The sequence below is a fragment of the Phacochoerus africanus genome, chromosome 2 (genome assembly GCF_016906955.1).
Source record: "Phacochoerus africanus isolate WHEZ1 chromosome 2, ROS_Pafr_v1, whole genome shotgun sequence".
In the NCBI taxonomy this organism is placed as follows: Eukaryota; Metazoa; Chordata; class Mammalia; order Artiodactyla; family Suidae; genus Phacochoerus; species Phacochoerus africanus.
The window spans coordinates 52,024,302-52,048,346 of NC_062545.1; the positions used below are offsets into that span (position 1 = coordinate 52,024,302).

At 35.2% G+C, this 24,045-nt stretch overlaps 1 protein-coding gene across 1 annotated transcript in view; it reads left to right on the plus strand.

The window, feature by feature from the left end:
* RIMS1 (regulating synaptic membrane exocytosis 1) overlaps window positions 1–24,045 on the plus strand; it is a 461,151-nt gene that overhangs the window by 298,929 nt on the left and 138,177 nt on the right. The window contains 11 exon segments of the mRNA XM_047760358.1: window positions 2,332–2,378; window positions 4,166–4,278; window positions 6,880–7,010; window positions 7,857–8,028; window positions 8,151–8,304; window positions 9,455–9,526; window positions 14,128–14,284; window positions 15,061–15,186; window positions 16,845–16,907; window positions 20,459–20,536; window positions 21,405–21,494. Of these exon segments, the coding sequence (XP_047616314.1) occupies window positions 2,332–2,378; window positions 4,166–4,278; window positions 6,880–7,010; window positions 7,857–8,028; window positions 8,151–8,304; window positions 9,455–9,526; window positions 14,128–14,284; window positions 15,061–15,186; window positions 16,845–16,907; window positions 20,459–20,536; window positions 21,405–21,494 (1,203 nt within the window).

Genomic DNA, 24,045 nt, shown 5'->3' on the forward strand with positions numbered 1-24,045 from the left:
ATTATTAAGAGTAAACATCAAAGACATTTGCAGAAGTATTGTACATTTCCATGCAGATTTTTTAAAAATAGTGACTATTTTTAAAAATAATAATTTATGCTAGTTTTATATAACATGTCTTCTAATGCTGAGGTAAATATGAGGCTGGAAAAGAGGTAAGTAAATTGGAAAATGAATCAGAAGTATAAAAAACAAAATTTAAAATCTTTGTGCACATTGCCAAATACTTTCAAATATATAGAGGTTTTAAAAGTAATCAGATAAAATACTATTGATCAATGATGCCTTAAAAAAAGTAACAGACAATTAAAGTGGACTGGAATAACATTTTCTTTATTTTTACTTTTGTATGAACATAATTTAAAAAATATTATCTGCACAGCCAAACCCTAAATTGTTATGGATTATGGAATTCCCAGAATATGGAAATACAAAGATTACATTTAAATAAAAATCAAACTTGGCATCAACTTCCAAGTTAGTAGAGAAATTATCAGAATCCTGGGAGAATAATCCTATCTAGATTTAATAATTGTGCTTAATGTAGTTCTATCATTAATGTAAACAGAAAGCAGATATTTATTCATAGTTTAGTGGGATGGTGATTCCAAGAATCACACCAAATGAGACGTCCATGCACCTTGACCAGCATGGTCTAAAAGACATCAGCCACCTTGAGATACTGTATATTTTTACTAACCTACCAAACATAGTATTCTTTGCCATATGTTTATACTTGCTATTAAAAACTGTTTTGCCACCCCATTTGTGAGCAGAATGAAGAAGGCTTGTGTAAATATCAAGTGGAAATTTATGCCTGAAAATATTATTGAAGCAATTAACATTAAATACTTTTTAATTCAAAATCACTTTAACAAGTTTTTTTTTTTTTTAACAACTTCTCCAATTCTTCTTTCACAGACACATAAGATTCAAAGCTTGTTTCTGGCTTTAGAGTTCCAAATTTAATTTTCGTAATTGACTTTGAGGCTGATTTTCAAAGAACTTGTACTGTCTAAAAAATTATAGTTTCTAGGTTTTTAAGAATGACCTTTTATTTGCCTTGATGAATTTAAGAGTAGGTAGCAGAAGATTGTTTCTTGTGTCTTAGGTATTGAAAATTAGTCTAATTATCACATAAAATGTACATTTTGTACAAATTATTAGTTACACATAAACATGTAATAAAGTGTGTTCATAAAATGCACAACAGAGGATGAATTGTCATTTGTAAGAAGCATTAACTATAGGTGGTTATGAGAATTACTTTGCCCCAAAAAGTGAAAATGAAGAGTCAGGAAAATAATCAAACAGAAAACTGCTTTTATTTCAATTCCCCCCAAAAGTGCAAAGAAAATCAAAGTGAAGTTAGTTCACAAGGTAAGTGGTTAGAAATTCTTAAATAATGTTCTAATAATTCTGCTGGTACTAGCTAACTCCAGTCTGCTTTAAATGTCATGTTAATACTTGCATATTGTTAATCTCTTTAAATTGATACTAATATGTTTTGGAAAAAAGAGGTTAAACTAGTTTATTAACACAGTAAAATTCCCAAACCAAGCCGGTCCAGGGTTCTTAAGGCCACAGTGGATAATGGATGAAGCTGAGGTTATATTAAATATTTGTTCAGAGTAAATTGTGAGTGTGGCAGGGATGGGTGTTCTCACATCACTTTCTAATCATATAGTAAATGGTCATATATTAAGTTAACTTTGGCATAGAGATATTAATCTCTATATAGGGTTATATATGTGTATATGAATTATGTATCCACATATATAAAATATTTTGGCTTTTTTGTTGCAAGCTTGAACCATTTTTAATTTCCAAAGCAATTCATCCTTTTCATTTTATTAACTTTGCCCATGATATTCATCATATTATTTTATTATCAAGAGGTGTTTCCATCCCTTCATTCAGTAAACTCTTTCAGATGTGTTTGTAAAACATATTACTGATTTATAAAATATGTGTCATTTTGATTTTCTAGAATTGAAATAAAATATTACCTTTAACATTTTTTTATTTCCAAAACCTGCTGTTTTGGTAGTAAAAATATTGTGGTAATTTTAACCACAATATTAGTCTGATTGTTGTCATGTTAGTGTTTTGCTATTAAATATATAAAAACTTATTTTTACTGCAATTTTTTTTGTGTGGTGTTTGACATTCATGCACATTAGTAATTGCCTTAATAGTAACTCCAGTCCATTTCCACACCTGTAAAGACTCAAAAGGATTTTTCACACCACTGAAATAAAATGTGGCTGCTGTTGCCTTGGGCAGGGTGGTTTAGCTAATGGGATTTTCACCATACCCTGTTTCTTTTAGTGACATTCCACGGATTCCTGAGAGCTCCCATCCTCCACTGGAGTCCAGTGAGTATAGGATTTATCATTTTCCTTAGTTTCTTGATATAACTAAATTAGCTGGCAACCCAAAGAAGTTCTACTCTAAGATTTTTTCTTTCCACTTTCTGTGTATGTGTGTGGCTCTAAAAGTTGTCTTTGGCAATACCTTTTGCATCAGGACACACAGAATTAAACTAATATGCCAGTAATAGTTCTCTTTGCTGTACATAAAAATGTGTTGCTATGCAGGATTCTTCTTTTTGATTGGAGACTAACTCAGTCTCATGAGCAGTTTAGTGAAGGAAATAGGCACATTAACATATTTTAATACAGTATAACCATACTAGATATGATTGTGGAAATGAGTGTGTGGAGTAGAGATAATTTTCAGTGGAAATAAAGAGGTAAAGGAGCTGAGGCTAGATGGTTGAATTGTCTACGTGGGCATTAAAGGAACTCTAGTTGAAAGATGGTATGTGTAATAAAGTCTGGACAAGTCATGGGGTTTTTGAGGACAATGCGTAAGTGACCCAAATATTTACTTTGCAGTGAATGGATGGGTGTTAAATTAATTATACTTGGGCTTGATCGTGTCATTATGTAACTTGACTTATAGAAATATAAAATACAAGATGGTTTAAGGGGAAAACAAGTGATGGTTATAAGAAGGTAGGAAATATATGGGTGGAATAAACAGGTAACCAGAGATTAGATTAGAATATCAGATGCATGGCGTTATGGTCTACATACCTGCTAGAGATGAGCCCAGATTTGGTTTTGAGTTATGTAAAACCAAAGAGGAGTGAAACCATGATGCTATTAAAAAAAAAAACTGCTGTAATATTAGAAACGTACTATTAGAAGCAACAATGTCCTTGTACTGAGACCAAAGAAAAAAGTTATTCTAAGAATACTTCATAAAAGAGACAGTAACAAAGAATTTTATAGCACTCTTTACTATAGTTAGAAGTCTTCAGAACATGCAGAGAATGATGCCATGTGATTTAATTTAAACATGATCTGCATGTATGGAAAAAAAGTGTGGATGACATAGTCCTGGGAAATGGTCCATAAATAGTGTTTGCTCAATGAGTTTTGAATGGGTGTGGGTTCAAGGTTATACTTGCTGGGGTAATAGTGTTCCACAGACAGCCACGCTGCTGACTGTGAACACTTGATCAGTGATTGGGAAGAGAAGTCTTTCATTTAAAAAGAGGAGGAAAAGAGCCTCACTAATGGGCTGAGTGGGAAGCCAGCCTCCTCCGCACACGAGTCACTAGACAGCATCCTCAGACAGCCACAAGATTGATCTGTGGACCAAACCTGAAAAGCAGATCTTATTTTAAAACAGTGCTGCATCCTATCTAGGCTTAGACATCCCTCATAAATTTTATGTGCATGCATTTTAATTTTAGTATGGACAATTCAATAGATGATCCTAAGATAACTAATAAGACAAGTATCAACTTCTCATCACTAAGAACATGAAGACTTTAACTATATGTGAAGCCGTGAAAGAGCCTGCACTGGGCAATACCCTACAGAAGTGTAGAAAACCAGTACTTATACATTGTAGCAAATAAATACAGTATTTGATTATATCCTTTTAAAGTAGGCAGTTACCCAAAAAAGACAGGATGATAACTTTCGACAGCTATACCATTGAAAGGAGGTCCTGCACTCGTTGATGGTATTGAATTACGGTTTTATGCCAGTCACAGATACATTTAAAACTTCATGAGAAATATGTATTCTGCACACATACATTACAAGTATGTAATTAAAAAGTGCCTAATTTGTTTTTCTCATTTTAGGTTCCAGTTCCTTTGAATCTCAGAAGATGGAAAGGCCTTCCATTTCTGTTATTTCTCCAACAAGCCCAGGAGCTCTCAAAGATGCCCCACAAGTCTTACCAGGACAACTTTCCGTATGTGTTTTTTGTCCATGTTGGAAACCATTAGTATTAGCTCAGTGTTCTGAGTCTGTCTTTAAAATGTGTGGCTTTCTCCGAAGCCTGGAACATAATCAGAGTCATTTACCAGCATAATCTACTTTGTTAGTTTTTTGTACATTTATTGCATTATTCTGTTACTCATATATGTATTTGAAAATATTTATTATTGAGTGCCTACAGTGTTCCAGATGCTCTAAACATTAAATGATAAACTATCACATAGGAAATAAAATATCAATTTTTTGTGTGTGCTATACAAAAGTTTCTAAGGTGAGTTGTTAGACATAATAAAACTAAGAAAGTCATGGTCCATTTGCCTAGAAACCTTATGAGCCTGGATCTTGAGAAACTTATCTTTTAACTTTTTAAGACATTTGAGGAAACTCTTTTTTTGTTTGTCTTTTGTCTTCTTAGGGCCGCACCTGCAGCATATGGAGGTTCCCAGGCTAGGGGTCGAATTGGAGCTGCAGCTGCCAGCCTACACCACAGCCACAGCAACGCAGGATCGCAGGATCTGAGCAACATTTGTGACCTACACCACAGCTCACAGCAATGCCGCCAGATACTTAACCCACTGATCGAGGCTGGGGATGGAACCTGTGTCATTATGTATACTAGTTGGGTTCGTTAACCACTAAACCACAACAGAAACTCCCTGATGAAACTCTTCGTTGCTGATATTAGCATGACAAAATACAATTTTCCTCACTCTTGCTTTCTATGTGATCTGGAAAAAGCTGGAGTAAAAAAACCGGGACCAATTATTAGGAAAGGCCACATTTATGTAGATTATGGTAGAATACAGGACATTTGTATTACCCACAGAAGGAAAATCTTGATTGAAATTATTCTATAAATAGTTGATCTGTTGCTGCTTTTATAACATCTGTTTTTGATGCTCTGCTCTTAGTTTTAATTAAACAAAGAAGATAACTGTAAGCTTGCTGTTATTTTTAAAACCTTTCCTGGTTTTTGCTTCTATTTTTAGTAGATTGAATATCTTTGTGAGGTCCCTGTTTTATCTGCCCTGCCAGCTTTTTAAATTTCAGTGTGTATGGGAACCTCTCATTGCATTCCACCTAAATTTTAAGAGAAATAAAATTCATTTTGGTTTTATGGAAAGCACACCTCTTATACTGATGGGGAGCAGAGATAAGGACTGAAACAGATCCGTGTTTACATTCTTAATCTGTCCCTTACTACTCCCATGTTACATTAGCTTGTTATTATAATGACTCTTTAAAGTATTCCAGTATTTACCTATTCAACGATTCATGCTTATAGTTCTTATTAACCTTAAGCCCATAGCTAAATTCTAAATTAAAAATGTATATATAGGGAGTTCCCGTCGTGGCACAGTGGTTAACGAATCCAACCAGGAACCGTGAAGTTGCGGGTTTGATCCCTGACCTTGCTCAGTGGGTTGCGGACCTGGCATTGCCGTGGGCTATGGTGTAGGTTGCAGATGCGGCTCGGATCCGGCATTGCTGTGGCTCTGGTGTAGGCCAGTGGCTACAGCTCTGATTTGACCCCTAGCCTGGGAACCTCCACAGGCCGAGGGAGTGGCCTAAGAAATGGCAAAAAGACAAAAAAAAAAAAAAGTATATATAAAGTTAACATGGTCTACTGCACAAATACTGCATTGACTGCGTTAGGAATTTGACAGTAATATTTCAATGTGCTCTTTTCCTGTTTTCTTTCAATCAAATTATTGTGAATCTTGGTAGAAATTTCACTGAGCCTTTTGGTTTAAATGCATCAGTTACATATTGTACCTTCCTTTGTTCCCTTTTCCTTCTCTCATGAAAATTAACTGTAGTAGGTTAACTGTAAAAATTAAATGAGGAGTTCCTCTTGTGGCTCAGCAGAGCAAATTTGGCTAGCATCATGAGGACGCAGTTTCAATCCCTAGCCTTGTTCAGTGGGTTAAGGATCTGGCATTGCTGTGACTGTGGTGTAGGCTGGCAGCTACAGCTCCAATTTGACTCCTAGCCTGGGAAACTACATATGCTGTGGGTGTGCCCCTGAAAAGACAAAAAAAAAAAAAAATTAAATGAGGGAGAATACTAAAAATCAGCAGTAGTTTATGTATAGGAGGCTTTCAGTAAATGTGTTTCTCTCCTAAGTTCCTTGTATCTGTTGTTCCTAACCTCAGGTATTCTATTTCAGCTACCGGTGGTGCTACGAAATGCACTTAGCCATGCCAGAATCATTAAGATACTCAGAACCACCAATCACTTGCATTTAGCATATAAAACCAAGGATAATTGTTTCCATATCCCCTTCTTTCCTTTTCTTGTTAATAAAAATTATATTTGTTTTATTTCATCACATAATGTAAGAGAGTATAAGTCAACACTGCAAGCCTGCCCATTGTAAGTCACTTTTAAAATGTATGAAAAGTCAAGTTCTAAGTGGTGACCCTTTCAAGTTGGTATTCTTTGCAGAAATAGTATCTATAATTCAATTGTATTGCAATTTGAAATTTCCATCTTCAAAAATAATTTTAGTGTTTTTTGTAAAATTGTAATACCTCATGATTTGTACAAGTAAGATTTTCTCTGTTACTCCTAGGTGAAACTGTGGTATGATAAAGTGGGACACCAGCTGATTGTAAATGTTCTGCAAGCCACAGATCTGCCCCCTAGAGTAGATGGGCGTCCCAGGAATCCCTATGTAAAAATGTATTTTCTTCCTGATAGAAGGTAGGCAATAATTTCAGAAAAATATGCAAAAAATCTTTTAATAGACAAAGTAGAGTTTCCTCTCCTGGCATGTCATTTCATTTATGTTTTAAAGCTTTATTGAGGTATAATAGATATTATGTAAATGAATTTGGACATGTGCATACACCTGTGATATAGTTTAAAATATAATAGATGGAGTTCCTGTCATGGCGCAGTGGTTAACGAATCCGACGAGGAACCATGAGGTTGCGGGTTCGGTCCCTGCCCTTGCTCAGTGGGTTAACGATCCGGCGTTGCCGTGAGCTGTGGTGTAGGTTGCAGATGCGGCTCGGATCCCGCGTTGCTGTGGCTCTGGCGTAGGCCGGTGGCTACAGCTCCGATTCAACCCCTAGCCTGGGAACCTCCATATGCCGCGGGAGCGGCCCAAGAAATAGCAACAACAACAACAGCAACAATAATAACAACAACAACAACAACAAAAAAAAGACAAAAAAAAATATAATAGATGATTTTCTGTGATAGAACATACTACATTATCCTTTAAAAATTCCCTCAGGTCTTGCATTTCTTTAAAGTAATCTGCCAATTTAATTTTTTTCATTACCTTGTTTACACCTCTGTCTTGGATAGCTACATCATTTAGAATGTACTTTTACGTATGAGCGTCTATGATCATTACTACTGTTTACGTTGTAGTTAAAACCAAACCCTTATTAAACTTGACAACCTTTTCAGACTTGGGGATTAAAAGTTATGAATTAAAAAATGATAAAAACCCCAAGCACAGTATTACATGAAACTACAGTAGGTGGCAGCAAATATTCGCTTTTGCTTTTTCATTTACAAAACATGCTTATTTTTCAGTGATAAAAGTAAAAGGAGAACCAAAACAGTAAAGAAAGTACTAGAGCCGAAATGGAATCAAACTTTTGTCTATTCACACGTACATCGTAGAGATTTTAGAGAACGCATGCTAGAAATAACTGTGTGGGACCAGCCCAGAGTGCAAGAAGAAGAGAGTGAATTCCTTGGAGAGGTGATGTATATTGTACGGATCCGAGTTAGAAGCTTCATGCAGCTTCTGTGATGTGTATGAGTTATGACTGCTCTTATGTTGTGGGAAAGGTGCCTGATCTAACCTGAGAACTGCCCTTTCAGATCCTCATAGAGCTGGAGACAGCACTTTTAGATGATGAGCCACACTGGTATAAACTTCAGACCCACGATGAATCTTCACTACCTCTGCCTCAGCCATCACCTTTCATGCCAAGGCGACATATCCATGGAGAAAGCTCCAGCAAGAAACTACAAAGTAGGTGACAGGTCTTTTTAGTTCCCAGAAGTAATTGTGGTGTTATGATTGAATTAGACATTAACATTCACGTTGTTTTTTCAAATGTTCATTAGAGATTGAAATATTGAAAAATGATTCATCTGTGTAAAGAAACTGGGCAAAATCATTTCCTCCATTTTCCCAGTGAAAATCGTATGTGATGTAGTAGAGTAATTCCAGATCTGAAAGTTTAAAAACTCTGAATTATAATTTGTTGCCCAATACTGACTGAATTGTTCATTGGTTGAATGATGGGGTAATTTCTGTCTTTATTGATGGGTTGCTAAATATAACGTCTTAATAACCATACAATTCCTGGATATTTTTAGTATTAATATTCATAGGTAATATTTTTCAAAATATTATAAGGTTTGTTTGCTGTTATTCATCTGGTGATTGGGAAAACAGTATTCTTTCTATACTTACTTTTTGATTTTTAAGTTATGTCTAAATCTCTTATTGAACAAATGAAACTTAGAAGCCTCATTTTGGAAATCTGGAAGCAATATGTTTTCTCATATAATTAAATATTTCATGTTAGTGCTTCTCTGATCAGTCATTTCCACAAAATTAATGTTTAATGCAGTATAATGGCTAATTTTAAAGGCTAAACATAAATATTTTATAAAGAGCCCTGATACCCTTTCAATAATACGAGTTCAGTGGCATTCCAGCCAAGAAAGGTCTCCTTAAACCTTTCATTTCCACTCAGTCCCGTCCTCTCTAAACTGCAGAGGAGAGCACTTAGTTGGATAGAAAACAGTATATAGACTTTACTGTAGACTTGAGTGTCATACCATAATTAAAGAATAATTTGAAAAGTTGAAATGTCATTCTTTGAAATCCACTTCCTTCTATATCTCTTAAGTGCTTATAAGGATACTAAGAAATGTTATCCTTGGGGAACAAGCATTTCTTTAAAGACCAGATCTGAATTAACTTTGTATTATGTAGATGTATAACTGAATCACTCTGCTGTACACATGAAACATTGTAAATCAACTCTACTTTAATAAACACAAAAGTATTTAGTAATAATGTAATTAGCTTAAAAAAGTTTAACCATATGCTCCAATGCGTCCTGAACCAAGCAGACACAGAGGAATCTGTTTGCCTTCCTGTTGTGCAGGGTCCCAGCGAATCAGTGATAGTGACATCTCAGATTATGAGGTTGATGATGGGATTGGAGTAGTTCCTCCAGGTGCGTGGGGAGCGGAGCATGGCCCTGCTTCACTGTGCTTCTGCGCTTGCTTTCCTGCCAGCTTTCAGACTTCCTCGGGTCCTACCCTGGAGATTTCTAGCACAGAGAAGTCTGTATTACATTATTCCATGGTGACTTGTGTTCCAAATTATCCGGAAAGTTTAAAATGGACCAGTAACTACCTATTAACATCCCCACTTTATTTTGTCAGGTTCTCCCTTAGGAGCATGGCCAGCAAGGTTAAATTCATCATTTCACTGTGCTCTGAGCTTAAGTGAAAACATCTTTTTGAAAGGCTACCGTTAATTTTTTAAAATAAAAATTCCCATTCTTCTATTTTTCCTATTGTATGTCTATGATTTTCCTCTCTCTGTTTCTGAAAAGAATGTAGGCTTCCATGGAATATACTGAGAAAAGTGCATGGCAGGGTTTAAATTGCATGTGGCATGGCTTAACTTTTAATGCTTTTGTGATGTGCTCACCACTGGTTATACTTAGGATGTGTATGTACATTTTAAAATAAGGAAATGCTTTAGAAAGGTTCAATATTCATTTTAAGTCACTATCTTTTGGTCATTGTACAGATGAGTAAAATCTGTGTGACATTGTGCAGTTCAAATCTTTGTTTCTCATCTGACACTGGTCAGAAAGTGAGTAAAACCAAATAGTAAAGGCTTATTTTTTTGGCACTAAACCTGAACCTTTTATTTACTAATGAAAAATAAGGAAATATCCATATAAGAAGACATTAAATAGAAAATCCTGGGATATAGAAATGAGTTATTAAAGACATTTCTTTAGGACGATTTTGACATATGTCCCCTTAATTTACATAATTTCTCAGGTGGGGATGCATTTAATTTGAGGGCAGTGATTTTGGTAAAGTCAATAGACAGATCCCACACTGGTAACTGAGGTCACAATTTAGAGAGCTACAACTCCATTAAAAGAAGATAAAATTATGGAGCGTTCCCTAAAATTAGGTTATATTTGCTCCCTGTAATTCAGAGAAAATATAGTATTTGGTCACTGTACAAAAGTAGCAGATAGCCCTAAAAACAATAAATTTGGTTCTGCACATATATGTGTACTTAGCTATTGCTCTGTGATATCAGACTGTGAGAGTTTTAAGTAAGTTTTAAATAATAGTGGACAATTGTGGACAACATTTCATACTTTGCTTTCTGATTTTGTTGATTTCTAAAAGGATGGTAACAATTGGACACACTCTACACAGAAACTTTCACAGGGAGTTTCATAGAATATTGGATTTTTTTTTAATTAAATCAAAAGGTGGAAAGTAGTTGTATGTGGTATCCACTGGCATATTGAAATAGGGTTCAGAGAATTCCTCATAGAAGAGTCATCAAACCTTGCTAAAATAATCTTGGCTGTTAATTTACCTTAATGTTGTCATTTCTACCTCACCTAAATAGAATTTACCTTCGTGGGTGGTTCTCATGTTTCATTCCCCTAAAATTTCACATTCTTATGATGAGGCAATATAGTGAATGAATGAATGGCTAATTCAATAAATACTTGAGGAGTCACATTGATAACAGCGAAAATGTAAGTAATAGGACTGACTCCAGGTGGTATTAGTGCTTGGCCACCACCAAAGAACACTGAATTCTACAATATTCTAGAAAAAATATTTTTGTGTATGGATTAGCATTCTTTATTTTATAGCATTTTCAAGCAAGAGTTTTTGAAATCACGATTCATCTACTTATAAGCCCCTTGGGTTTCTCTATGAATGAACTTCTCCCCTCCCCATCCTTCAGAAGTGAACCCTCAGTCTCTATGGGCTGTAGCTGTGACTAAACCTTGAAGTATTGCCACAGGAAAGACAGGGAGCTCATCCTCCCTCCTCCCTGCTGCTCCCAGGGAAACATTTTGGGACATCCAGAATCTAGAATTCTGGAATTATATAGAACATAGACAACTCATGATATGTCCTATATCATGGTGTTTGCAAACACACAATCCCTTTTATCATATAGAAGCAGTGTCTAAATGGTCAGTTCAGATAATACCCATTTTCATTTAGCATTTAAAATATAATGAGGCAGGCTTTTAATAGAATAAGCTAATAAGTTACATAAGCCACTAAGTAATATTTTATGTTCCAGAGATTTCTTTGTAAATTAATAAAGCAGATAATGGAATTGACTTATGTTTTAGGAGTCCTCTTCATGGATCCAAAATGGATATATGGTAGCTTCTGAAAGATACATGTGTGTGGCATATAGAGTATATAGCAAGTCACACAGTAATGTACAACACATTTAAAATAAAGAGGAAAGATAGTAAAATAAAAGCAAGAAGCTAAAATAAAGCGAGGGAATAAGTTAACAAGCAAGTGCATTGATACATTACCATGTACTCATAGAGACTGATTACAGATTTGCTTCTCCAGTTCCTAGTGACCAATATGGAGAGAACTCTGCTCACATGTGGCTGCCAGTTCTAACTCTGCCTAGTGCACTCAGTGAAGCTTCTGGCTGTATGTTTCCTGAAGAAGCTGGAAAGTTTCATTTAGCTATTCTACCACAGCTGAACCCTGAATGTTCTAATATGCTGGCTTGTCTAGATTTACAGGGTTCTATGCTCTTGTTTGATGTATTACCATCTTTAAGCAGTTTGGACCTCCAGAAATACATTTTATATATTACTTTTATAGTTGTCATAGCCTTATTGTTATTTAAAATAAATAATTTTAGCTGGTTAAGAAAATGAAATAACTACATACAAAATGCCCTCGTCTAAGGTAAGGATTCTGGCAACTTCAACTTGCAGACCATTACTGCAAATTCAGAAAATGGGCGGGGGGGAAAAAAAACAAACCGAAAAACCTCTAACTTTGAGCCAAATGAAACATCAAAATGAGCATAAGATAGTAGTTCCATTTTACCTTTTTCTGAAGGCAGAGTGAATGTTGTCAACAATAAGTTAAACATAATATGAAAAAAATTTGTGAAAAGCAAAGAACTAAAAATGAATCTTAGGATAGGAGAAAAAAGGTATTAATTTATATGTAAATACATAAGAAACTAAGAAAAAATTACTTATACCCTTTTAAACATCAAGATGCCTAAATTTTCTAAGTTACAATGATTGTTTCCAAATCTAAAATTTCCATTTATATATCCTGAATAGTCATTGAAATCTTAAAATGCTGCTCCCAATTCAATATTGAACTTCTATAATTATTATATAATTCATAGTGAATGTTTTCAGATGATACTAACTGGTAAGTTAAAATGTTTAAGTAATTCAGACTTTGGATTAATTCTCTTTAAAAACAGTCACAGTTTTTTATAATGAGCCGTGAAATAAATTCACCACATGTAAATTTAATTGGTCTCTTTCTATATTTAATATTACAGTTTATACATCTGAACAAGGAAACTTCCTACATGCAACTCAAAATAATACCTAACTTGCTATTATTTTGTCATAAAATGAAAGTATGTGAAATTTAAAATTATTTTAAATTGTTTAAATTTGTTTAAATCACAATAAATAAAGTGCTGGGGAATTTTAGTCTGACTTTGATGATGTTAACATGGCAGATTTTAAAAATAACGTGGGAGTTATCAAGTAAATAAATGAACAACAGTTAAAGCTACCCAATTAAATTTAATATTTTCATGGTTTGTGTACATTTTATGTAGTCGTAAATAAAATTATTTTTCCTTTGGCCACAGAACTTTTCATTTTCCTTCTAATAATAGCAATAGTGACCCTTGTGGAAAAAAAATTTAATTAAACTGTTACTGTGCTGTTTTATTGTAACTACATCGGAGGCCATAGAAACCTTTTTTACTTTAAGGGAGAATGGCTTAGAATTTATTTCTAATTTTAATTACATTAACTGTATTACTTTGATTGTGTTAAGTTACTAACACATTTGTGGAATAGTTTCAGATGTCTGGGTAGGTTTGATAATTGTTTCTTTGGGAGGGTTAATTTGCGCTGCATCATTGTCACGATCAGCTCCACTCGTACCCTATTTTAATTTGAAAATTGCAGCATTATTTGTGATTCACAAAATTTACCATCAGTATTTGTACTAGTGAAGACCTGCTACTCTTTTTTCTTCATTAAAATTGGTATGATATCATTTTTGTTTTCTTATTAGTGAAGCCATCTGAAATCCAACTGAAATAATTTATCCTTTAGAAGAAAAATTCAAATAACATTTAAAGAGATACCAAATTTCTAAGCATTGACTTGCATATTAATAATAGTTCACTGTCAAGTGCTTGATATGTGTTGCTGAAAATTCACTAACTCATTCATTCTTTAAATTAAAATAGTATCCCAACCCATCCTGATGTCTGAGGCATTACTCAATATTTTCATATTCAGTATTGCCATGGTACCTCTGAGCCAAACTGTACCCTGCTCTCCTGCATGTATATGTTACACTCTGTGTACGTATACTTACTAGTTTTGAAGATAAGCCTGGTAATTACTGGCTGCATGGCATTTATCTTCATAGGTCAATGGCTGCTTTCTGTAGAATTCGATATCTCCACATTAACGTTGACATTATAGAAGAATACTGACTAATTCTTTGTGTGTACTCTTGCCAGTAGGCTATAGGTCTAGTGCTAGAGAAGGCAAACCTGCAACATTAACTGTGCCAGAGCAGCAGAGAACAACTCATCACCGCTCACGATCTGTGTCTCCTCATCGCGGCGATGATCAGGGCAGGCCGCGTTCACGTTTACCAAATGTGCCATTACAGAGGTAGGCTCTGATAAGGGCTTAGCATCCCTGATGGTACTTTTTTAAAATTAAAATACAGTGCAAACTGGCACGAGACTCTAACTGAAATGAAATAATGGTTTGGTCAATAAAATTATATTTTTCAGAATCCTTAGGAGGCAGAATGCTTTTTTTTTTAATTTATTACCCAACCTATGCCATATTCTGTTCTCCAATCTCTGGAGATTTCCCAGGGAGTGGGGGAAGTTTATGTCAAAAGCACGATTTGTGAATAGCTGTCTTGTGTTCTGTTTGCTAGGTTATTGTTTTTGTTTTTGTTTTCTCCTACTGGGAGAAACTGTATGGTAATGAATGAGCCTGTGCAGAGAAGTGGCCGAGAAGATAAGGTTGAGGCAGAATGTATTTTTAAGAAAGTTGGGATTGTCTCTTTGACACACTGAAAGTTTGGAAAAGCACACAAAGCCTAAGAAATGCTGTGCTGTTTCATCTTAACCTGAAATATACTTCTGAAATTTTAATTAAGTATGCAGATGAAAACTGCAGTCCTTTTTTTGCTAGCAGTAAGAAAGGAGGTTGAATAAATGCACCACAGGCAAAGCAACTGTAGAGAATACTTTTAAAACAGGTGTTTGGAAAAATAAATAAATAAATAGAACAGGTGTTCAATGATGATGCCAGGACTTGTCAAACCTTGTCAGTTGTTTGCCAGTTACTGTCCATTCTTTCCTCTTAGTCTGTCAGCCCCTTTGGGGAAGATGATACATTTTGATACATGTGAATTTTTTTAATCACTTTAGGAGTTTAGATGAAATTCATCCAACAAGAAGGTCACGTTCTCCAACCAGACACCATGATGCCTCCCGAAGTCCAGTTGACCACAGATCCAGAGATGTGGATAGTCAGTATTTATCAGAACAAGACAGGTATTTGTTCAAATTGTGGTCGCAACATTATATGTTTTATTTGCTCAGTTTTCATATATGGGAGATACTGTGGCATAGTACATAACAGAATAAAAGTATCTCATCATTCAAAATTGAACTTCTCTCAAGGAATGACTATTAAGATAGTCTAGAAGAAATGCAACTCTAGGGAATGATTAGCTAATATTACATTGTCATAATAAATGTGCATTTTTTTTACAAAATAAAAATTTTTGTTTAGTTGGTTTTAAATGTACAGTTTGTTGTTGACTTAGAAGCTTTTGCCTAATTATAGAAGCAAGCCCACATAAGCAGTTTTCAAATATTTTATTTTTTTTGGATTGCAGTCTTTGGGATATGATTTATATAATTATAAAATTATGTTTTTATGTAATAAAAAGTTTTCGAATACGAGTCATCTGAAAGTCAGGTCACAGAGCTTCTGTGAGAACTTCAGTAATAATGGTTTTTAGGACACCTACTTTTCATAAAATGTATTGACTTAAAATGTCTATAAAGTACAAAATATTGAAATGGATTCCCTCTTGTCTGGATGTGTACTTAGGTTTAGTTCTTCATTTATTTATGACCAAGGTATTTCCTGGACACAGTTACTAAACATCTGCCTTGTGACACTGTTGTGCGTGCCTGCAGGCTTTCTCAGACCAACCCCATTCCTTTGTGATATGCCTGACCACAAGCACAGGACCCGATTTAGGTTCTTACAACACCCACCTGGTTGAATAGTCTTTTCTGGCTTTTTAGAATTGGAGAAACATTCAGGGAGGGCTAGGGAAATGATGGTGGTACTCAGTGAGTGATTGATATTTGTTGTGTAGTCAAGGACCCAGTACTTAAGTAGAACCTCTTACCTTCCTAATTGTCACCTTACTAAGGGGAGAGGTACCATGACTTTCGAGAGATGGAGTCATGGTGTTACCAGAACAGAGAACTAGTCTGAGGAAGAGTATTCCACGCCTCTCAGGTTGAGTGCATTGAGGGAAGAGGGCCCCTTTGTCAGCATTCATTGGGGTCACCATGAATTTAGGTGAGGAGGGGAAAAACAAAAGACTTCTTGACCAGGGCATTCAATAGAGTGAAATTAATTTGAGTGTAGAAAAAGTATGTTTTAAGATAAAACATTTCTAATCAAGTATGTTCTTAGCTGGTAAAAGTGAAGATAATGTTATATTGCATTTTTAGTGATTATAAAAGCCATGAAAATTGTCATACTTTGAATTGCTAACAAGAAATAAAAATTGTAGGGTCCCATTAGTATCAGAAAGGATAGATTTATAAGCCATTTAAAGGTTTTTAAAATAACCAAGTGTCTAAAACTGGAAATAGATTTCTACATCTTATGTGGGGAAGTTTCAGTTTAGTTTAGTGTTGTCTTAATGCTCTGTACAAGCACTTTGAAATACAAGAGCAAATCCACAATAGCTAGGGCTTGGACCATAATGTTTGTACTCTATTGTTTAAATTTTTTGAAATACTGTCATGTTTATTTTTGTTTAACCTCTCAAGCAAATATGCTAGTGCAGACAATCTGGTTTCTTCCCTTTTCATGTTCTCATCTGCATACCATTGGCATAACCCATGTCATTTAATGCCTCATGACTTATCTGTTTCACTCACCACCCATCCTGTCTGTGCAGTGAGCTTCTTATGCTTCCCAGAGCAAAACGAGGACGAAGTGCAGAATGCCTACACACCACCAGGTAAATACAGGATTTGGTGACGGTAACTGTGTGTGATGACTCTTTCCATTCTACTCTGCTTCCTCAGTGGTTTTATTACAAAGACGTGAAATCAATTTTCCCAGTATTTAAAATTGGTTTTGTTTCATGTGGAGGTTGTGGAAAACGTTCCAGATATATTTGAATTCTGATCCAGGCAGACTGCTTTTCTAGCTGTGTATTCAAAATCAAGAGGCTGCTGAGCCTCTGTGGAACTGTTTACATGTTCCTAAAACCCAGGAACCAATTTGTGCAATTAAAATTCTCAATGCTCGCTGTGAATAGCCCCCTACTTCCCACCCCTTCCCAAACACACACACACCATCAAGACACAAGACGTTCGATCTGCTGTGCATGGCAGTGTTACTGTTTTCATAAGTTTGCTTTGTTTTAGCCTTTTTAAATTTTTGTTTATTCTTTATTTTTGGATTCTACTCTTGTTTTATATTGTTTGCTTTTAATAAAATCTTTAACAGTTCATTTTTAATAGCTGAGCTTCAGTTCCCTTCTGATAAAGAGTGAGAATATTTAACCTGTTAAATTCTAAGCCTTCCATTCCTTCGTGTTCCCACCAGCTCAGAAATGCTACACTACAAACTTTCTCATAAAGGCTTGTCACAGTAAGATGTCTCTTTAAAGATGAGAAGATAAGGGGACATAATAGTCTCCTCTGAATTGGAGCTTAGCTTCTTTTCATCTCATTATGTCTTATACCTCATGTCCCAAATAAAGCCTCTTACAGATTACTCATAAAATAGAGTTGGTGCATATTTATTGCGAATGTGGAGTTAATAGAAGGTAAAGGAGTAGTAACTTGGTGAAACAAACCAACACAAGGATATACTCTTTCAAATATGCTGGCCAATAAAAGCAAACAGGAAAGAGCTTTACCCAGAAAGCCCCTGATGCGACCACAAATGCAGGTTTCTAATGTCTGTGTGGGCGTGTGCTTCTGCCCAGGAATCAAACATGACCACCTGAATAAGAACTAACTCTTTAGACCTAAAACTAGCCCAGGGAAAATTGCTGCCCTGTGTGTGTTGCCCCAGGGAAAAGTGAGGAATGTCAGTTCTGTTTGAAAAATGGGGGAAAAATGTATTTTTAACGTACTCACATGAGTAATCTAAATAGAATTGCCAAATATGCTGCTTTTCTTTCCCTTATATTCTAAAGGTGAAATATCAGGGTATGCACAATATAGTAAGCTAGTAGTTTCATCATTTTGGACAATCTTATTTTCAAAATCCATTCTATCATCATCACTTAAGACCTTTAAGAATAAAATCTGAGTATTTACTACTTTCAAGTAAACAAGGAAGATAACATTGAGTACCAAGCACAGTGGTAATTATTTAATGTATTTTAACTTCAACTTCCTGGCAATAGTTGTATGACATGAATATTATTATCCTCATTTCACAGATGAAGAAAGATGCTGAGAAAGTTTTATTTAATACGTAACAGAGCAAGGATTCAAAATTAGGTCTCTCTGAAGTTTTCCACTAAATTAATTTTTCCAAAAATGTGTTGTGAGAAGTTGGTCCTGTATGAAGTTCCACTAGTTGAAGAGTTTGTGAGCAAAACATATCTTGGAAGCTCTGCAAATTGAAGCCACTCTCTGGAGGTTTTGTATCCACAGCATATCAAAGTCATGTATTACAGAAATCTGTCTCAAACTGTTTAATTCATCCCATTATTATCAGTATCTAACACTTTGTTCATAAAACATTGAGAAAGTAGTGTTGTATAGAAAACGCTGTGGATTCCTTACCAGGTCCTGTTTCCTTTGCACCTGTTATTTCACTTAATCCTCACAGCACCCCTGTTAAAGGTTGTTATTTTTCCCATCTTAGAGATATAGTAAAAGGTTTGATGACTTGGCTTGAATTATCCAGGTTCACAGCCCATGAATGGCAAATCTGCCTTCCCAAGAAAATCACTTTTAAACCAGTTGCTTAGAAAAGTTATATAGCAACCTGTTACCAAAGTAAGGAGTTCAAGATTCTATTTTCTGTGAGGCAAGCTGAATCCTTTGCTTCAGAAAAAGTGCCCTCCATCTGTGCTTGAATGTGGTACTCTAATACATTTTTAATGTTATTTCCTCATATTTGTTTCTTTATTTTTGCCCTTGGTAAGTGTAGTAAGTTAGTGTTTTGAGGTGAGTGATGTGGAATCAGACTGTGGAGTGGAATCCTTTCATTGCCACTTAAAAAAATGCTGACCTAAATTAGACAAACCATTTGCTTTTTTATCCCTCAGTTTCTCTATCTATGAAATGGGTATAATCATATTTCCTGTCTTATGGAACTATTAACACAGATCAAAGTTTATATACATAAAGTTCTTATATTATACTTAAGTACTCTATAAAAACTAGATATTATTACTTTTATTTCTATGCCTATAGAAGATCTTCAAGTATTAGTTGAATGGATGGATTAATGAATGAACAAAAGTACAGGTGATTACTCTTTAGAAAATTGTATATGTTTAAAATTCACCCAGATATTTCCTTGGAGAACATGTATCTGACCCCTTCCAAAATTTAAAATAGATCACCCCTGTTATTCCCTCTTATAAAATCCATTTCTCTATTTTTAAACCAAAGCTGTAAGAGATATCCTGATTGAACCATTAGTATAAATGTGATTTAACTAGTGGGGTGTTATATTTAGTATGTCCTCAGCAAATCTTTATTGCATTCCCGATTGATCACGCTTTAATGTAAGCCAACATGGACAATAGATTTTCTGAATCAACAGTTGCATTTGTAGAAACATTATTAAATTATCCAAAAATCAATTGACTGGACTTCGTTTGCACTTGGTGGTGTAGACAGTCCAGAAGCTCTCATAGGTTTTAAAGAAACTCAGATGCTGTTGGGCCTTGTTTCTGCCATCTCCTGCCAAATCAGAATTCATATTTGGTATTTAGCTGATGCTCATCTCACCCTATTTCTAGTGATAAATGTGACCTACAGATTTGTCTCCAGAAGCTGAAAATGGAAAGAACTTGCCCCACAGCATCACCCTTTTATTGGATCTGCCTTCCTTTACTGTAATCAGCACCAGGACCAGCCCTATCCCTGAAATGCCAGTCGATGCTTTGCTTGCTAGCAGAATATTCACCATTAGCCATGTGGTTAATCCTCAAATTGCATAAATTATCTGATCAGTTACTTTTAGCTCTTAGTTGTTATTTCCATGGAAGTAGGTAGAATATTAAATGAGATATTGAATAGTAAGTTTCATGTTGGTTAATTATTAGAGGGTAGTTAGCCAATCATTTTCAAATTAAGGCTGTTAAACTCTAGTTTTGAATCTTTATCTTAATGATGAAGACAGATGCCTATGATTCCATTATTTAATTATTCTAATTCTACTTTCAAATAATCATGTGTTTTTTTCTGAGCAAAAGAAAAAAATCCATCTGTGTTTGTAGCTTTATAGGTCTCCTGCTTTTTTCCTATCCTAATAAAATTCACTTCATATATATTTTTCTGTTTCCTGCGTGTCTGTGTTGCCACGTTCCAGACATCATGTTAGGCACTATAAAACATTACCGCCCAAGATGCCCTTATTAGAGAACTGTTCTCACTGGAGTATTTACAGGTAAGAGTCATGACAGTGAGTCCCAGTTATAAACTACCCTTAATCCCTCTCCTACTTAAAATAGTAGATTTACATTCTCATAAAGCATTAGCATTTCCTCTTAAAATTAATTATACACGAACATGAATGATGTCTCAAAAAGCCTTAATTATAAACCTATCCTCAAATATCTCTCTAAATGAACTCCCCTTACTCAAATGTCAGATTGCTAGCTGTTGTCTTCTTTGTCATTTATTTGTTGGTTTACTTGTTGATTTCACTTATGAGAATTAATTTTATATTATTTTATTTTTGGATAATTTTACTTTGTGAAGCTCAATTCTGCCTGCACGTTCTAAAACCAAACCCCTCCACCATGAATGCTTTCACTCGAGAGCACTGAGGTTTACTGATGAGACACTGGTTAGGTAAGGACGTTTGGAAGTGGTAGCTTCCACCTCCCTTGTCTAGCGTTTGAACCACAGTAGCTGAGTTGTAAAATTTTCCTCCTCTGCTGTCCTTCATTTTGTTTTGGTGTGGCATCTGTCCTTGGTAACGAAGGTCTAGGCATTTTGTTTTAGTGCTTTCTGTATCCAGTTTTTTTCATAAGTAGGTGTGACTTAGCCTCATTTTTTTTTTTCAGTCTGAGACCCTTTTTTAAAAAAAATTATGCGCAGCAATTCAAGCATAATCTTTGTTTAGTTTCATTTTCTAAACAAAATTGTGCACTGCCATCCTGTCAGCTCTCACACCCTTATGAACTGAGTCACAGAGATTCTGCACTTTGTGTAAAGGGGACATGACTCGATGCTTTCCTCTCTAACTGGTCTTCCTTTCTCTGTTTTCTCTGTCTTTCTCTTCTACCCTGGATGCAATGCACTGGCACTAGTGACCTGCAGCCCTCCCTTGACAGGGCGAGGAGTGCTAGTACCAACTGCTTGAGACCAGATGCTAGTTTGCATTCACCAGAACGAGAAAGGTATATGATAAAGACTTTCTTAATTTCCTGTCACATTGTACTAGTGATTTCTTTTTCCACCACTTTGTTTGTTTTGTCTCACAGGTTTATCCATCCATGTTCACTTTGCTGGCTGTCTGCATTTCCCTCCCTTGTTGTACACGTCTGTGTAGAGATATGTGTATGTGGATGAGCCGAGGACACACATACACCTATCTCCATGAATGTTGTTGCAAATGGTGTGATGTGATTTGTAACTGCTTCTGGCTGCTGCTTCTTCCCTTTTGTTGCTGTTAAATGGTTTTCTTTACACCTACTCAGGGAGCCTTCAGTATGCTGATATTTTTATAAGGGCCAGTGAGTTGTCTGGAGGGGAAGATAACTTTCCTAGTAGTGCTGCAGAGGAATAGTATGTATAGCTTCAATAACAGTCTTCCATATACTCAACACAAGAGTCTCATTTAGATAGAATCATCCCTCATGCATCTATATTCATTTTTTAAAATCAACTTGCTGTTTGATAGAGGTCATGTTTTGCATTAAATTATATTTTCACAACAAAATGGTATGTTTATCATAGAGTTCCTGATGCCTTACAAAAATAAATGCACATTATATGAACACATACGTATATAAATTTGCTTTATAGTTTTAACTGATTGATTGGCTCAAAGGTATTCAATGATTGTGTATTACACTGTCTCCTAATTGTGGGCAGCTGATTTTTCCATTAGGGTAGAACTTTCTATTCCAATAAATTGGTTATAGTTGATAGTCTTGGTTATAAATGTTAGATCTTTTCAATTAGAAGTCATTCAGTGGAAATTTGCAGGCCACCTCTTCACAAATCCTGAAGAAAAATGTTCAGTTGTGCTAATGTTAACCACTTTTTCCTCCTCTTCAGAGGCAGCTTCAAGCTTTTCTTTAGCAATCTTTCTAGTCCGATTCTATTCATTTATTTACGAGATGGTTATTTCTGGAAATGAAAACTAGGTACAGGTAGACTACTCATTTTTAGTGTCCTCATAAGAGTCTAACTAAAAAAAAAATCTACTTTTTAATTTTGTATTCTTTTAGATTAGCAAAATTTGTAATAGAAAACAATAGGATCTAACTTATATTTTGTATTTCGTTACATCTGTAATAGAAAATTTAGTTGAATTGACTATGGACTTTTCTAAAATCACAAGTGAAATTTTTTCATTATTCTCATTTGTTATATAGTTCCCCCTCAAATTAAATACAAGATTATCAAGAAAAAATTTAATATTTTTAGTTATTATTATTCTCTTTTACGTTTCTTGTTAGTATGAAAATAAGTATAGTCTAAAGTGAGTAGAATCTTCTGACTACAGCAGTACCCTCATATCTTAAATATCATCTGTATTGGTTCTATCCAATAGAAATATAATTTGAGCCACATGTATAATTTAAAATTTTCTTCTTGCCATGTGAAAAATGTGAAATTAACTTTCATACTTTAGTATCAATCTGAAATATTTTAATATGCGATCAATTAAAAACTGTTATGAGATAGTTTGCATTCCCTTTTTTCACAGTACTCGGTGGCCACTAGTGGCTTCTGGCTCTGTATTGGACAGCGCAGTTTTATTCCTCTGCTGAAGCCTGTGCAGCATGTGTTTTCTTGTTACACTGAAGCCATAGAGTTCACAAGTCTATGTGTTGGTAAATTTAACCTCTTGGATAATACCCTTAAAGCAGGTCAATCTGTAAATAGATAATCTGGCCACAGTTATTCTGCAAGGGCACTCACTTTTGCTACTTTTGAAAGAAGAAAAAGAAATGTGATTGAAACGTACGTCCACTCCATATATCAACCAAAAAGAAATTTCCCATTTTTAAAAAAAAAAGGAAAGATAGGAATTGGTATCACTAATGATCTTTAATTTATCAGGGTTGCTTTCTTTTCAAGAAGAAAATGAAGCGAGCTGCATTGTCATCAGGAAAATTACGGAAGGTGTATATGTGTATTGGTCTGGAGGATGTTGCCCATTTGTGCACAGACAGACCTCCGAGCAGTTTAGAGACAGGATGGAACAGCAGCAGTGGGGACTCTGTGCTCTTTGAAAGGTGCACCTGTATTTACCCAACAAGGTGTGAAGAGAGTAGAGAGGGGTAGCTTTGAGGGTTTTCCAGGTTACTTCATTTCCTGATTGACCAGAGAGATGATTACTGCTACTATCTATACGCAATAGGAAACACGTTAGAGGAAATTTGTGTTAGAAACAATTTCATGTTCTTGAGAAAGTGACACATTTCCACAGCTTTGTGACATACTGAGGTTAAACAATTCGCTGATTCTAAACCATCTTGGTGAACATTTATATGATGTTGTACTTACTTAATGCCCTTTTCTGAAGTATCCTCACTAACTTTTATAGCAAATAAAGTTCTCTGTTAATACAGAGGATGGAATTATTAATGCCAGCCCAGGGCACAACACCACACCTCACTAATGATCCCAAGACGAAGGGGTCCCAGGCACAGTCAGCATGTTGCTTTCCTGAAGACTCCAAACCCATCAGACCTGCCTTTTCTCCCTTATGGGGAT